General features: G+C 46.6%; 3 protein-coding genes across 3 annotated transcripts; 2 read left to right on the plus strand and 1 right to left on the minus strand.

Annotated features, from left to right (window-relative positions):
* Positions 1-1,255: 1,255 nt before the first annotated feature.
* On the plus strand, positions 1,256-5,665 carry EI90DRAFT_3151502 (Spc98 family-domain-containing protein). Its single transcript, XM_039065727.1, has 12 exons — positions 1,256-1,584; positions 1,653-1,776; positions 1,839-1,871; positions 1,931-2,411; positions 2,466-2,632; positions 2,693-3,994; positions 4,092-4,274; positions 4,360-4,568; positions 4,629-4,656; positions 4,719-4,804; positions 4,889-4,928; positions 5,014-5,665. The coding sequence occupies exons 1-12, from the start codon at positions 1,271-1,273 to the stop codon at positions 5,602-5,604; spliced, it is 3,558 nt and encodes a 1,185-aa protein (XP_038920733.1). The 5' UTR covers positions 1,256-1,270; the 3' UTR covers positions 5,605-5,665.
* Positions 5,666-5,668: 3 nt separating this feature from the next.
* EI90DRAFT_2908235 (uncharacterized protein) lies at positions 5,669-6,184 on the minus strand (the record flags this gene model as incomplete). Its single annotated transcript, XM_039054318.1, has 1 exon — positions 5,669-6,184. The coding sequence occupies one exon, from the start codon at positions 6,182-6,184 to the stop codon at positions 5,669-5,671; it is 516 nt and encodes a 171-aa protein (XP_038920734.1).
* A 1,489-nt stretch (positions 6,185-7,673) lies between these two features.
* EI90DRAFT_3012998 (uncharacterized protein) lies at positions 7,674-8,815 on the plus strand (the record flags this gene model as incomplete). The annotated part of the gene is made up of 4 exons (XM_039056619.1): positions 7,674-7,728; positions 7,912-8,249; positions 8,388-8,553; positions 8,601-8,815. 4 exons carry the CDS (start codon positions 7,674-7,676, stop codon positions 8,813-8,815), a joined length of 774 nt encoding a protein of 257 aa, XP_038920735.1.
* Between the last annotated feature and the right edge of the window lie 5,578 nt (positions 8,816-14,393).

Raw genomic sequence — 14,393 nt, forward strand, 5'->3', positions numbered from 1 at the left:
TGGCCATTCACTGACACTGCTCTGAAACCAATGTCAACTGTCCAAGCGCCAGATTTACTCGTATATGGATGCTATTCAAAGCTAGCTACTCTCTTGTCAAACGAACGTCCTACTTGGATCTTCAAGGACAATGTTGGATAGCTGGTTATATCATATATGTGAATGCGCAGTACCGTGCCTTCTAGACTCCAAGCTAGTGTAGCATTCATACTAGCTCTACTCTCGAATCAATTTCTGTCCCTTGCTTGTAGTGCATGCATTGGCATAAGCTTTGCTTGGAGCCCCAGTACCTGCCCTTTACCGGTGCCTCTGCCACTGATCACTGAAGAATGACCTCGGCACCAGAAAAGGTTTGAGTTGATCCTTACCGGCTCGACAATCTGTTTTTTTTTTCTTGGCCCAAGTCCCCTTGGACTCTGTTCAAGTTTTCCACAACACATCTATCCCATCTGGCCATTAGGTTGCGGGTCTAAAACACGTCGAAGGGATCGATGTGTGCGTCACGGAGCGGCTCACCAAGCAAGTCCTCGCCTGCGGATTACAACCCCCATTGAACGAATTCGCTCCTCAACCTCCATATAATTCAACTGCCGACATCCACAAGGACACAAACAAGACATAGATGGGAAAGAGACGTGAGGCGATATAATATGGTTCAAGTCGCTATATTCTCGCGATACACGCTCCCAGTCGGTCTGAAATACGTACGATCGACGGGGGAGTGATTATTATTCCATCTTGTGTATGTAATGTAGCTACATGTGATAAAGTGCGGCTTGGGATATACAAATGAAATGTGGCGTCGCGATATAATCCCGATACGACAATAATGAATGAATGTAGGGTTGGCCGCAAAGCTAGTACGCGGCCTCTCTCCCTGGTGGCACTTACTAATATTGGAATAATGCTAAGCGATATGTCGCTAGTATACATGAGTCAGGTATCAGGACACAAGACAAGGGAATTAACAAACTACTTCACTTCAGTTCCGTAGTTAATAGGTGAACTGGGGAAAGACATAAAAGTGAATTTTATAAGCAAGGCGCTTTGAATAACACACGAGCATGGTAGTAAGTTTACCAAGAAAGGTAATATGACGACGCAGGCTAAGTCGGGTGATATCCTACACTTACTCCCAAAGCCGCGCACCCCTTGCTAAGAGCTAAATTAACTACAAAGAGGTAGAAGTGCCCTAACACAGAAATCTTAAACGAGCGCGGTAGAGACTGTGGCAGCGCGCGGAATATTACGTAAGCAGCTCCTGCCCAATATGCGAACAAGCGCCCCAGCACGCCCAAACGCGCCAAGGCCCTCATCTTCCTTATCCCTAAGACCCCCTTCTCGCTCTTCCCAACGACCCACATCCAGTCTTTCCGTTCGCCTGGCAAAAGCAAAGCATGCACCACGTCTCGTAAACTTCTCCCAACAACTCGTCTCCGTCGTGATCGGAATTCGCTCCTCCAATAATAATAATAATAACCCTCAATTCGACGTCAAAGTCGACGAAACCCTCAAAGCGCTCGATAACACGCGTAACTATGGACCCTCTCAAGATCGTGCTGAAATAGAACGAAGAATTCATGGGTGGGTTTTTTGCGATCTCACCAATCATTTCCTCGGAATTCGTAATAAAGTTGTCAGTGTTTGCAAAGTTTGGCCCGGAAAGCTAGGACTAAATTGAAAGATACATGGGCTGATGCACTGGAGCACTGTTATGATTCTTTGTGTACTCATCTCAAGGCCAACAAAGATAGCAGTACTAGTGATGTCGTAAATGTGAGCGGGAAAATGAACACGACCCCGATCTGTCCCCCCCTCACGTCCAGTATTTCCGTCAGGAAAGTAATATACCCGAAATGCTTCAGTTCTTTGTGAGTCCTCTTCCAATCATCTTAATAGTTGTGCTGATTGAATCGATCGATGCCCATAGCTTGCTTTATCCGACCCAGTTGATGGATCCTCGGAAGACTTCGCGGAGGATTACATGGAAAGGCTGAATGCCGACGTTCCAACCTCAGATCAACGGCTTTACGAAAAAATTATGATGGAAGAGCCCTTCGAGGGACAGCACTGGGAAGGTGCATATGGTTTACCCATTGGGTGGACAGTTGAAGGGTATGAAACAATGGTGCCATCTAGTCCATCCGATTCCTCTCTTGATGATTGGGACATCGATGCGAGGCGCTTTCGGCGTGACAAGTCTAACTCGCCTTCATCCTTGACGCCTCCGCCTGCCCTCCTCCCCTTGACCGCCAACGATGGTTTCCAGCAGAAAGATGAGGAAGAAAACCAATTGGCGATGCTGGATGCGAGAGTGAAAGTGGGAGCTCTGGTTCGGAGGCAATATTGGAAGGAAGGTGCAAACCTAACAGAGGCTAGGACTTTTGACCTTGGCATTCCATCAACTCTGGGTAAGCGCAGATCCCACACCCTGTAACTCTTTAATGCCTAATTAATTTCACTAGGTCCTGCCATCAATCGCATGGCCGATAAACATAACTTTCACACACAAAAATACATTCTCGAAGTCCAAGCCGTACGAGAAATGCTTTTTTTGCTACAAGGCAATGCGACGATCTTCTTTGACGTCGACGTCGAAGCTTCCGAAGGGTCAATGTTCCCTCGTATGCAAGTACGTCTCCCCCCCTTTTTTTTTCTTTCCGATTTCTCACTCAACCCGAATCTTGTTTAGCTTGCTCGTTATACACCAGGCCTCAGGCACATATCTCCCTCCGCTTTCCACTCAATGCTAGACGTTTTCAAATCACGATCCCAATCATTACACCTCTTGCGAAACTTTTCCAGGGCAATCTATTCATCAAGTCGCTCTTCCGAACCTGCAAGTCGTCAAGCAAGTCGCACGCTGGAAGCCTTCAGTGCAGCCGTCGAAGATTACGTTCTGCAGTTTGACCGATGGTGTGCGAACAAGGAAGAATCCATTTGCAAATCGGCGGTCGGGATTGCTGTCGCCGTCGTCCCTGTGATTGCCAGTCTCCTTAATCTTGAGCGAGAGACCCGGTTGCAATTGGGGGACACTGTGGATTGTCTAACGAAGATCATCAACGATCTCCACGCTCAACGTCCATCGTCTTCCAGTACTCCATCAAGCCCAAGCCCATTCGACTTCTCTTCCATACACCCTACCCTTCTCACCAAGCTGATCCTGGACTCTTTGCTCCTCGCATCCCGTCGCAAATGGGCGGACGGCGATGAAAAGTGCTCAACACAACTGATGGAGATATTCGTTCGAACCGCCGAACCCCTTTGGAGAAGCGTCGGTGTATGGCTTAAGAGGGGTGCGGATATCAAGGATTATTATGTTGTTGTTGTTTCGGACCATGTGAACATTGATGCTTCGAACCGTAAGGATTTCCCTATCCATCGACAAGACGTGCCTATAGCAACAGCCGCCTTCTGGTCGGAAGGGTATACACTGTGCGGCTCCGCGTCTGTTGGAGTTGCTGGTTCGTTCATCAAAGACGAGACAGTAGTGCCATTGTTCCTCGCCAACATTGCCTCGGAGCTCGTAGCGGCCGGGAAATCCGTAGGTCTTTTGAGGTCCCTGAACGTTTCCGAATTCTTTTCAGATGAGAACACAGGGTATGAATGGCTTCGAAACTGGCCTACTTTGAAGGATATCATTCGATCCGACGTTTCTTCTCCATTATTAACGATACCGGGCAATTCTACATCCTTTTCTCTCCCCGACATGATCCCGAATGAGGAGGGCTTCTTAGGAGGAGGAGATGTTGATCGGTCTTCCACGTCGATCGATTCGCCTCACGATGCCGATCCTCAACTCGCTTCTGTGGACTCTTTGGCATCTCTCGTTCACGAACGCTTGCTTCCTTGGTGCCAGTTGGCACAGGCCAGATTCACTCGAGAAATTATCGATCAATGTGGTCTATGGACCCATATGCGTAGCATCGGTGACCTCTTCCTCGGTCAGAAGGGAGACGCTATGACTCTCTTTTGCGATGTTCTCTCCGAGAAGGTCTGTCTGACTAGTACTTTTTTTTATCATGGTTTGTCTTATTATACGACGGCATCGTTAAACAACGTCTTTTTTTTTTTTTTTACACTCTTACTAGATCCGTCAAGATGCCATGTGGACGGATTATCATTTCCTCAATTCTACCTTCCGTCAAGTTGCCCTTTCTACTCCTAACACATGGATCGATCCCGACTCCATACGATTTTCATACCGGGGGGCCAAACGCAAGGCAAAGTTTGAGTCGATTCGTCAGCTTGAAGGGCTTTCGGTAGAATATCAAGTGCGTTTTTACTACCGACCACAGCATTGATGGGAATCTAACAACTAGTCCGCACCCCCCATCCCCCACCATCACCACCACCAAGATGCCCTTCCCCCTAACGTACATGTTAGGTCCTGCTGAAAATGAAATCTACTCGTCTATACTCGTCATCTTGCTGCAGTTGAAGTTTGCTCGCTCTGCTGTCGAAAGGATACATATCAAAGGAGTGGATAAGATGGGTTTGACACGATCCCATCCTAATCTAATGAAGCTATTTTATTCACTTCGCGCTAGATTCGTATGGCTCATAGCGTAAGTCCTCGCTTTCCCTATAATACATACAGTGTATTCAATCAATATTTTCGGAGACAGCACGATCACGACCCATTTTATCACCAATGTACGATTTCTCGTGGGGCGCTTATTACTACGCCCGATTGGGAGGACTGACGCTAGTTGCAGGTCATCCATTCTGAACTGCTTCGGTTCAACAAGGAAATGAAGTTGGCAAGGTCGTTTGACCGGATAATCGAGATTCACAGTCACCAGTCAGTTCCGTTCCTCCAATAAATATGCTCGGGTGTTTTCTTTTTTTTTTTTGCTCGCCTTCTCAAATTAGTTCGTTCCTCCAGCCTTTCTCGCTTGCAAAGTGCGAGTTTCTTGACTGCAGAGGTAAGCAAAGCAAATGGCTTGCATTCTCCAGTCTTGGTTAGTTTCACTCATCCCAATCCCAATCCCGTTTTTCGAATTCGACAAGACCTCTTCTGTACATAAAGGGCTCATTTCAATCCTGGACCTCGCTCTTCATTTCACCGACCTTCAGAGAGCGTTTCTCGGTGAACACAGCTCTGTATCTTCTCTTTCGCGTCACACGATACGTTTCTCGAGTCGGAAGAAGAGACGCCTCAATCGTCGACAGAAGCAGCTTCGACGGGATGTCGTTTCGTTCGCAGATGATGCTGGAGTTCCGTTAACTTCGGATTCGGAGGACTCGGAAGCTGAGGAGCGCGAAGAAGCGGAGATACTACGCGAGCTGGAAGGTTTTGCGGCGGATGAGGATGAGGATGAGGACTATCATGTCGGCGGCGGCGGCGGCGGTGGGGAGGCACCAGTTGGAATGACTTCTCGAACTATGGACGATATCACGCTGCAGACCAGCATGGCTGTCTCCGTCGGCCCTGCCGAGGGAAACATAGATTTCGAGGAACGCGTGACGAAGATGGACAGGGAAATCGATGTTCTGGTCAGATATCTGTCCAGGCGAGTTGAGGAGCTCTCTAACGGTGATTTGGAAGAAGCGGAGAGCTTTGCAAAATTGGCGTTTATTCTTGATGACTGGGATTTGTAGTTTATAATTACTCCTATTTCTTACAAGAGATATCGGACCAAGTGAGATATCACCATGAATGACCTTACACCGACAGGCTGAGTTGTTCCAACATAAAGTTATCATGCTCCATTCGCATAATCCCACCACGGACTATGCCTGGGGCCCACACGATGTCCCAACAATCATTTAAAGTAGTGGGATAGCAAGCTTCACCATGCTTGCCTGCCCAATCAAAGTCCACTAGCATTGCACAAACTTTGGCTTGGTCTGTTTTGTCTTGACAAATCATAATGTTCGGTCCCTTCGAGTCACCAAATACAATGTCCTTTTGATGCAATGCTTGGATAGCATTTCTCACATCCTCGATGAGGGGGGGGGGTGGAAGTGGACGCTCAGTGTACATTGAAAGTGCATTATGCCCCTCAAGAAGATCCATTATGACCATGATGATGCCAGCACCAACTGGCCCACAATGGTGAAGGGTGGGTGCATAGTTGATCTTTGCCAGAGACTTGTGGGCATCTTGACAATAGCTATCAATGACTTGACCAAAAGCGGTGTGTTGTCTTGCTGGCAAGTAGCTATGAAGATTGCACATCTGTTGCTCAGGGAGTAGTCATATTGTAATGTTTTGCCAACTGAACCAAACTCAGTGGGGCAGGGAAAAGTTGTGTGGTAAGAAGACGAGTGGATGTCCACTCAAGGCCCTTGTAGTATTTCTTGGGCTTGCCCAGGCATCCTTCCGAGACATGGAAAATCTTCACCACTTGCCCCACCTGAGTGGCATCGGAATGTCTTCCACCAAGCCACAGGAAATCAGTTAATGGCTCTATGATGGGCCTCTCAACAAACATGACACCCAGAACCATCAAATGTGGTCCAGCCATGCTGATGATGAAGACTGGACAGCAAGAGAGCTGTGAGGCCCCAGCCCATGTGTATATTCTGCCCACAACATCAATTGATGTTGTGTTGTCTGATAACTATGTCGTGATGCTAATTTAGCATCGCAGAAGCTTCTCTATTTATTTGTGTTGAGAATGTTGATGAGCGACACTTGATCTCAGAGCTGGACTATGAGTAGGACTAAAGGTAATATACATATGAGTTACAATGATAAAGCAATAAGGGAATGTAGTAACTGACCTCAGTCTCAGCCAATATGTGTGAAGAACTGAGGGAAAAGGAAATGAATTCAAATGAACGAATATATCCATGGCCTGGCATGGATTAGTCCGAAATAATATAAAAGAGGTCTTGTGACTAAGTAGTCACATGGTGGATTCTGGGTGAGTGGCTCTCCCAGAATGTTCCCACACTAACGCAGGAATGTGGCTGTTCAGGTTAGCTCTGTTGGAGTGCCCTCATAGCACACGGTTCCTCCAACAGAGAATGTATTCAAATGTATATAAACCCTCGGGGTAGCTGTAAAAGGTGGACCAGCCTTTACTTCTACCCTGTCAATATACAGCACCTAAAAGCATATACCTAGACAGACCAGCGAGGCCTAAGGCGAATGGGGGAACGGAACATACCGTCCCCAAACAAGTAAGACACCCTTTGCTTTTTTACACTATATTTCCTTTCCATTCTTGGCACCGTGTTACTGGCACCGAAACTCCATTTGGCAATGCACACATTGTTGGCCCCTGACAACGCATGACTTCAATCAAGTTCTCATGCAAACTTGTTGAACGACACATCCTCCTGATGTCAAAACACACTAGGAGCACTTCTAATGCTCCCGCCAACATGGCCGGTCCCTCCACTGGCTGTAGGGTGGAAGATGACACCACCTCAAGTGATAGTGGTGATCTGGACCTGCAAGGGCCCAGCGATGCATCTCAGACATGTCGGATCTATCTGAGTGTAAGGACTTACAATGTGTACCCACACATTGTCTGTCCTTTCCATACTTCACATCAAGTGCGACTGCAGTCGCACTTCAGTAACATAAACAACTTGTATAATACTAAGCCACATTACATCATGTAAATACACATATATAAGATGCATGGGTAGGAGGAAAGGCTCCTCAGCCTTTACTCCCCCATTAACAATATAGCTCATTAAAGCATATTTGTGTGATGGACTGGGAGTGTGAGGCGCTTATAACCACGCACTTACACTTTTTTACGCTTGGTAAGTTAATCCAGCTAACCCTACACTTGTTCCCAATTCAATCAACGTTGCAAAGCACATTGATCTAATCTGCACCCAGACCCTCTTCCCTGATGAGTTCTCGAGGGGCAGTTGGATCATCTTCTTATTGAAAGAAGACAAAGACTGTGCAGAAATCTGTGCGAGAACTTGATCCCGTTGTAGACGTTGGTGAGGCCGATGCCACACCAATTGACCCTGATCCGATCAGGAGCCCTAACGCGCCTCCAGATGAGCTAGACTCGTCGGGAGTGGTGGCTGATACAGAAGCCCCAACCGTGATCGCTGCCAATTTGGACCCTGTGCCGATTGACACAGAGACTCAGTCAGCAGTGAGAGGCACAGGCTCTTCAGCACCTGTGCCCCTACTTCCAACCATGAGTGGTGAGCCGACAGGGACTAATAATCCCCCTGTTGACAAAGCAACAATGAAGGGAGACCTACCACTCTCTGTTGTTGCACCACGAGAAGATGTGTCATGGAGGGAATTCATCCAGACGTTTGTGAGTTTCGAAAAAGGGCTCGACAGTTGATTCAACACCATTCTGGAAAGGTTAGACATGCTCGAGGGATGTCAGGAGCTTCACCCTGAAGAAGCCCCCTGACCCATCAAACCTGATGAATTGGAAGAGACTCCGAAGGTTCCTGAAGGACCTCCGGAGCCTGCATCAACTGTGCCCAGACGAACCCTAGATCCAACTAGGGCGTCTAAACAGACGCTGCGTGACCAAGGGACTTTGCCCATGGTTACGATGACTTGGAATCTGCATGACGACAACGGCCTACCCGAGTTTGTCCATGTCCCAGGTTCAGGGGATCCTGGAATATGGATGGCCACTATATACCCCACCCAGAAAGTGAGGAATCTGCCTCGTCACCGGCATGGATACCTTCCCATTTGAAAGAGAAATGGGTGAACAAGGATTGTAACGAACCTGATCACTTTCTCAAGCCACGGAATCAACCTCCTGATGATGAGGCCAACAGGAGTGAGGGTCTACAGAAGACCATCACTGAAATGTTGGGGCAGGTGGTCATGACAGTTGTGGAACAACTGAACATGTCTTGATTAAACTCTCAAGAACCACCTGTGGTTTTTGTTAGTTCATCAGATTCTGAAAATGCAGATGTTGAGGCAGGATTGCCTTGTATATCTTGTCATGGAACCAGTTCGGCCATTGTGGTCAACCGGCAAGGTGAAATCAAGAGGAAGCAAAGACACCTCTTTGCTACTCCTGCACTGAGTGAAGCATCCAAGGAATATAGGATGCAAGTGGATGATGATGCAGCATATGTCTATATGCCGGAGGCCATGCTTGAGAACTGCAGAGTAGGTTAAAGACCCACAGGCGGTTCAGGGCGCAAGTGCCTCCTGGTGGTGGCGACAGCGATGCGGCCACCTTCTTTGGCCTCAATCAGCCTAGTAAACAACACGAATGAGAGCAGGAGCTGAGACGAGAAGTCTTGACTCCCCAGCCTACCATTTGTCGTATGCCAGGTCCTCAGGTTGAGGCCCCAATAAACCTAATTTCTCCCGTGAAAAGAGAGTTCAGCAACAATCTGAACCCTCTTCAGGCGACAAGCTCAATTGTTCTGAGGATGGCGAGTGCTGCCAACCCAAATGATGGGTTCATCGAAACTACTCTTAGGTCCTATTCTAGGGACCCTAACAGTATGACCCCTGGAGATCCAGAGGGTTTCATGGGTGATCTTGTAAGAAGGGTATCGAACCTTGTAAAGGCTCATATCCTAACACCTCTCCCAGCTGACATAAAACCAGAGTTACTGAAGAAGAACTCTGTGCCATTCCCCACCACTTTGTGGTCTGGGGAAAACAATCTCGAAAAATTTGAGAACTGGTTGGTGGAGCTTACTTCCTGGATATCAGGAAATGGGTGGAAAGGCACAAGCTATAACGAGCTTCATATAGACGCTCTAGCTCATGCCTTAGATGGTGACCCCAAACAAATCGTGCTTCATGATATGAAGCAAGGTTTTGAGGAGGGGTTGACCCCTACCTTCATTCAGCTGTTAAACAAGCTGATGTTAACATATGTGAAGAGATTGGCAGCACTAAGAAAGCACAAGTGGCAACAAAACCTTCAGTGGCTTTGTTGTCAAGAACCCAGACTGAGGTGCCTACCCAGGCACCTCCAAATAATAACCGGTATGCTTTGAATACCGGATCTTCCAGTTATCAATGTTGTCCCTCGACGGATGCAAAGGGTAACCCACTTTGCTACAAATGTGGCAAAGTCGGTTATTCATTCCAATGCCCAAATCACCCACCTAGAGCCAAACTTTTCGCTCTGGGGATTGATGAAGGTGCGGACAACAACACTGCAGCAACAGAAGCTGGGGTGGAAGAAGAAGAGCCATCTGGGGAGTCCCCAGATGACCCAGCAGCTGCTATTGACAAAGGGGATGACTGCCTTGTCAATGATCCACATGAACACCCTGATCCTCAGGATGAGTTAGAAAGTGAGCCTGAAGGTGAGGTTGCCTTTGGGCATGTGGGTCTATGAGGGATGACATTCGTGGACCCATCCAAGGACAATTACGCCCTAAAACTCGCTTCGGCTCAGAGAGTGGAGAAACTCCTGAGCGAAGAAGAAATCTATGCTGAACTGGTCGACAAACCCGTTCGTCGATTCAAGACTGAGGGCCAGTTACCCCCTTGCAAGCAGGAAACCGAAATGGTTCCTGCTAAAATTTCAAAGAAAAACCTGCCCATGTTTGATGCGAAGTTTAGACTATCGTGAGAGGCGGGTAAATACCCTATGGATCGGAGTGCAGACTTGCACTGCACTCTGACTGGTCTCGTTGAAATCAACGGGACCAGAGCATTCACCCTGTTTGAGAGTGGAGCAGAGATGGATGCACTGTCCCCTGACTTTGTCAGGGCGTGCCACATCCCTCTGCTGGAGCTACCAAACCCTTTGGTACTTCAAATGGGTACCAAAGGGAGTTGTTCCTGCATTTACTACGGAACGAATGTTGACCTGAAGATATTAGGTCAGAATAAGAAGCACTATTTCGATGTTGTAAACATCAAAAGGTACGACGCTATATTAGGCACTCTGTGGTTGAACACGAATAAGGTGATGCTTGACTTTGGCAAGCATGTCATCCACGTCCACGGAGGCCAACTCCCTTCATTTGATGTTCCAACAGAATGTTCCTTTATCTTGACTGGGCACCAGGCCTGCCGACACAATTCAAGCCTAGTTAAGAAGGCTTCACCCTCAAATAATCAGGCATTGCAAGCAGGAATCTGCTATGGTCTCCAGGAAATGGAAGGTAGCACTCCAACTCACTCCCCAAAAGCTAGGGAAGAAAGAGAAAGGGGGCTGAAAGGGGTATTGCGGTAAGAACAGGTCCATATAATCAATGGGAGGGGAGGGATTTCGGGGAAATATATAGCTCTGGAAACTCTTGCTTATCTTCTTTCTGTGGTGGATTTTCCTAAAGGTCACGATAGCCCTTTACCAATTGTGTGGCCACTCACAGCACCCAAGTACACGGACTTCAAAAGTAGTGGGAGGGGGGAAAATCTCTGGTCTGTTTCAATTGCTATGTACATATACCCATACAGCAAACATACAATCTGTGAAAAGAGTCCGAAATATATGGGTTTGGCTGCCATTGGCTTAGAATAAAATTCCAAACAACAAAGGAAATTGAAAAGAAAAACACAAACTTCCTCATACCACTCCAAACACTGCGTCAAACCTCCATCCCTTTATCCCACTCGACTCTCCTCATCCATAGCTTTCTATCGATACCGATTTTGTGAAATCTGGTGGAGATTTGACTGAGAACAGGAATTCTCAGAAACGGAATATATATCTTGATTATCTGTGCACAGGGAAACTTGGGCCAAATAATTCCAAGACTCCTCCAATGTCCTCTTTAGCATTTGTATCATTTAACTAGCCCATATTCTCCTGGAATTTCACTGAGACTAGCTCGCACGTGAGCATCCACATAGTTCATATTGTCCTGTGACTCCTGTCACGCCTGTCAGGGCACACCTGCCTGACCTGGTTCCACCCGGGCCCACCTGGGCCCACCTCACCCACTCCCCGCTACCCATCCTCCCTCCATCCTCCATCCTCCCTCTTCCCATCAGCAAAAGTCCATTATGCTCTGGAGCATCAAGAGTGGCTGGAGCATGTGGGAGACAAAACAGCAGATTGGGCACTCCTGGAGCCAATAGTGTTCTCCTGGGAGGGGGTTCAGGAGCAGCTGGGAGTGGTGAGGAGTATGTAATGTGCCAGGAACAGTGGGAGGAAAATTTTGGTCTCTAAAAAGTTGAAAAAAAAATTTAGGGAAAAATCAAAAAAAAATTCAGGAACTATAGTGCCTTTAAAGTGCTTTCAGGACATATAATTATTTGCAAAATTGAGGAAGAAATGATGGAGAAAAATGGAAAATACTTTCAGAGACCTGAGAAATAATGAGAACTGAATTGATGGGAAAGTCTGAAAATTGAATAGGAAAGTGAGGGGAAGCCTTGTAAGCATTGTTATTTTCTGCTGTTCTGATTTTTCCTGATTGTTCTTGGTCTCACTCCCAGCTGCTCCTAGACCCTCCCAGGAGCTTCCAGGAGTATTGAGGAGCAGCTGGGAATGAGACCAAGAAGAATTGGGAAAAATCAGAACAGCAGAAAATAACAATGCTACAAGGCTTCCCCTCACTTTCCTATTCAATTTTCAGACTTTCCCATCAATTCAGTTCTCATTATTTCTCGGGTCTCCGAAAGTATTTTCCATTTTTCTCCATCATTTCTTCCTCGATTTTGCAAATAATTATATATCCTGAAAGCACTTCAAAGGCACTACAGTTCCTGAATTTTTTTGATTTTTTCCCTAATTATTTTTTTCAACTTTTTAGAAGTCCCTATTTTTCAAATTTTCCTCATTTCCCTCTATATCCCCCCCTCATTCTCCCCCTCATTCTCCCCTCATTCTCCCCCTCATTTCCCCCTCATTTCCCCCTCATTTCCCCCTCATTTCCCCCTCATTTCCCCCTCATTTCCCCCCCTCATTCTCCCTCATTTCCCCCTCCCCCATATTCTGCCAGCCCGAAAGTGATTAAGTTGCCAGATTAATCATATATCAGGCCATAAATTTTGATTGTGTATTGGTGAGTCTCAGTGTCCTTGATATATAGTATAGTGTTTGATCTAAATGTTAAGCAGTGTCTTGTTGTGTTAGTCTTGTGGTAGGAGGTATTCATGGGGGATCTTCCCTCTTTTTTTCCTTTTCATTTTCAAATGCTCCAGGAGCTCCCAGAAGCTTCTCACCCCTATATACTTTGAAGCATTTAAATTGTATTTACTGGATATGTTTGTGCACAAAGCAATGCTCCAGGCCCTCCTGGGAGTGCCCTGGAGTACCTAGCCAACTCCAGAGGAAATGGGCTGTTCCTGGACTGGCCAATCTCCTCCTGATTCTCCCAGTGCTCTCGATACTCCGGAGCACTCAGGAGCATAACAATTTTTTGCTGATGGCCACTACCCTCACCTGGTGCCCCCACCCTCCTTCCTCCCTTCCTTCCTCCCTCCTCTCTCCTTCTTTCTTTCCCTTCTTCTTTCTTCTTTCCTTTCTTCCTTCTTCTACTACACAGATGACTTTCCTTGCATTGATGTACCATTAGCCCAGCTGCGCAACACACCTGGACCCGGTGTCAGGGTTCAGCACCCTGCCTTAGGGTGCCCCGGACTCCCCACCTACTTTACCCCCTTTTATTCTTTGACTGTTGCCTTGTTGTTGCCTTTGTGTGTTGTGTACACGCGTGCGCTGAAGGAGCGGAGCTGGATCACCTTATGTAACCAGTTTCCTACGTCCAATAACGATATTAGAGTTTGTGCTGATTTGCGTACTGACCGTGTTTTGGTTGCCAAATATATGATTGTTCACTGTCTAAACAACAATAAACACCCCCCAACGATCTCACCTGATGTATAGATCGTCTACGGATAAAATTCTATATTGACTTTACTATGATTTCTAGTCAATATTACACCTATATTTACCACTTTTCAGTAGGATGTGATTTTCCTGATAATTTACTGAAGGAAAACTGCTAATAAAATAATTCCGCAATAAATGTTACTCAATACAGGAGTGACCAAACTGCTCTTTCTATCGCTTAGAGTGCGTGCTAGTTATCTAGCAGGTTCAGGATCGCTCACTTTTCTCCTGTGGTGTGATAACCAAGTATTGCTGAGAGATTATTCAATTAAGAAGTCCCTCCACCAAATTCTCACTAATTCTCACTATGACACTTTTGTTCAGCTGTGTCTAACTGACCCTAACTCACGCTTAGAGTGACGTGTTAGTTTTATATTAGCTAACAACTAATATTTGCTTTTATCTTTTGGAGCAAACGAACCAACCACTGGTGAGGAGAATTAAACTTTTATTTCTACCTGAGGTTTGAGAGGGGGCAGAAGCGGTGGCCTTTTATGCTTTTCAGAGGCCTCTCTACTCCCACGCCTCGCACTAGTTACATGTGCTACATTTGTATTATAGATAGTTCTAGAATGATATAGGGGGTTGGGCTGTGTAAGCTTAATAATGGACTTAGGACATGACTCAGCAATAAGTAATTCATTTCTTTGTCTTTTGGGCCGATCTCAG

Source organism: Cantharellus anzutake (assembly GCF_015039405.1).
Source record: "Cantharellus anzutake strain C23 chromosome Unknown EI90scaffold_7, whole genome shotgun sequence".
NCBI lineage: Eukaryota > Fungi > Basidiomycota > Agaricomycetes > Cantharellales > Hydnaceae > Cantharellus > Cantharellus anzutake.

What these genes read in the sequence shown, in the direction of transcription:
- EI90DRAFT_3151502 (XM_039065727.1), top strand. Translation starts at nt 1,271, where the DNA reads ATGCGAACAAGCGCCCCAGCACGCCCAAACGCGCCAAGGCCCTCATCT. An exon ending in ATAGAACGAAGAATTCATGG is followed by an intron (nt 1,585 to 1,652) that starts GTGGGTTTTTTG and finishes GTGTTTGCAAAG; the next exon opens with TTTGGCCCGGAAAGCTAGGA. An exon ending in CGAGTTTCTTGACTGCAGAG is followed by an intron (nt 4,929 to 5,013) that starts GTAAGCAAAGCA and finishes GAATTCGACAAG; the next exon opens with ACCTCTTCTGTACATAAAGG.